The sequence below is a fragment of the Arachis ipaensis genome, chromosome B04 (assembly GCF_000816755.2).
Source record: "Arachis ipaensis cultivar K30076 chromosome B04, Araip1.1, whole genome shotgun sequence".
Taxonomy (NCBI): domain Eukaryota; kingdom Viridiplantae; phylum Streptophyta; class Magnoliopsida; order Fabales; family Fabaceae; genus Arachis; species Arachis ipaensis.
In genome coordinates this window covers 54728053-54729648 of record NC_029788.2, presented here as the reverse complement: position 1 = coordinate 54729648, position 1596 = coordinate 54728053, and the positions used below count along the sequence as shown (strand labels likewise).

At 32.5% G+C, this 1596-nt stretch overlaps 1 protein-coding gene across 1 annotated transcript in view; it reads right to left on the bottom strand.

Moving 5' to 3' along the window:
- Nucleotides 1363–1596, bottom strand: part of LOC110271502 — a 19379-nt gene continuing 19145 nt past the window's right edge. Inside the window, exon 3 of the mRNA XM_021122450.1 lies at nt 1363–1593. Coding sequence (XP_020978109.1) covers nt 1481–1593 — 113 coding nt within the window. The 3' untranslated portion in view covers nt 1363–1480. The remainder of the gene's footprint in view (nt 1594–1596) is intronic.

The following is a 1596-nucleotide window of genomic DNA, read 5'->3' as shown; positions in this document are numbered from 1 at the left end:
CTCTCTTCAATCATACTCTACAAACTTTACATCTTTCACTTTTACAACATCTTGGCTCAAACCATTTCTCTTTATCATTTGAATCCAAATATTATAAAATTCACCAAACTCCTAAAAAGTAATCCTTTATGTCAAGCCCAAAACATAACTCTTTTCATATTAAATTGAATTCAAAACATAATTCCTTTCTTAAATAATTCAAACCTATAACATAAACCTTTCCTTGGTAATTCCAAATTCGATATAGTATAATTCTTCTCTTGTTTAGATAAAAATCAAATAATATAATTTTTCAAGTTCAAATCTTCTAAAATTAATTTTCAAATAAAAAAATCATATTTTTATAAAATTTCGACAGCACCTCCCCTAAAACTCGAAGTTAACCACCCTTACGGGTTCCCTCTTTCTCAACATCTCATCAAACCTTTCTCAACAATTATCACAGCAAATTCTCAATCAATCAGAAATTTAACAATCCGCATTAGTTAACAATTCAGCCATAATTCGCAACTTCCACATACTCCATCAATCCAACTTCAATTTGATCAATTCATAAATTATTTTAACCAAAGGACTAACAGTTTTCCACTTTCCAAATACCCAAAACACATTATCACATAACTTAACCAAAATCTTAGCAATATTGACACCAAAATACATAGAGTATGTATTATTTATAAAATTCCAGTTCTCTTATAATATATTCACCCAAAAATTCTGCTCCATATAGTTTCCAATTATCACAAGTTATCCTTATACTTTTAGAGTTACTGTTTCTATCTCTAAATTCAAATTTCATAAAAAGGTCAATTTAATAATCAAGCTTCAATCTTTTAACAATTCTCAAGCTTAATTCTAATTAATCATGAACCAACATTAACAACTACCAAAACCAATTCCAACCAGTCACAAGTCAATTTCACAGCCATTCCGATACATCAGATAACTAAAAACAACAACAAGCACTTACTCTCAATAACCAGAATACAGCCACACAACTCAACTAATCCAGTATAATCACATAGAATTAGAACTTTTTAACAATTCCATCAAAATCAGAAAAATCAATATCAATTACAGCCTCAAATACTCACAACAAAGCCCAAAGACATTCACAGCCATAACCTGAATTCAATACTCCAATTGAAACACTAAAACATCATCAAACTTAATCCAAATTTCACAACCTCAAACCAAGTTTATTTCAATCAATTAATCATATTTATGAATTATTTGCAATTACTCACAAAACCTCATTGGCATTCATAAGTTAAAACTGTTAATTTTGAAATAAATCCCCTACCTCGATGTCGCATTAACAATGCAATCAAACCAAACAGCAGCCTCGGTGACGTTTTTCCCATGAGTTCTCTTCCTCTGGCAACAACACAGCAGCTCGGAACCTACGTAGCAGCATCAGAATCATTAAGAGCAGCTCCAACATTGGTTCCCGACGGCAAAGGCACTAGCAAGTACAAAACTAGAAGCAGAGGCAGAACAGAGCAAGAACAGCAGCAACGATCTTGAGCCCAACAAACAGTAGCGGCAGTGGCATTTTCTCAGGTTTCAAAACCCAGAAGCAGAAGCAGAACTGGC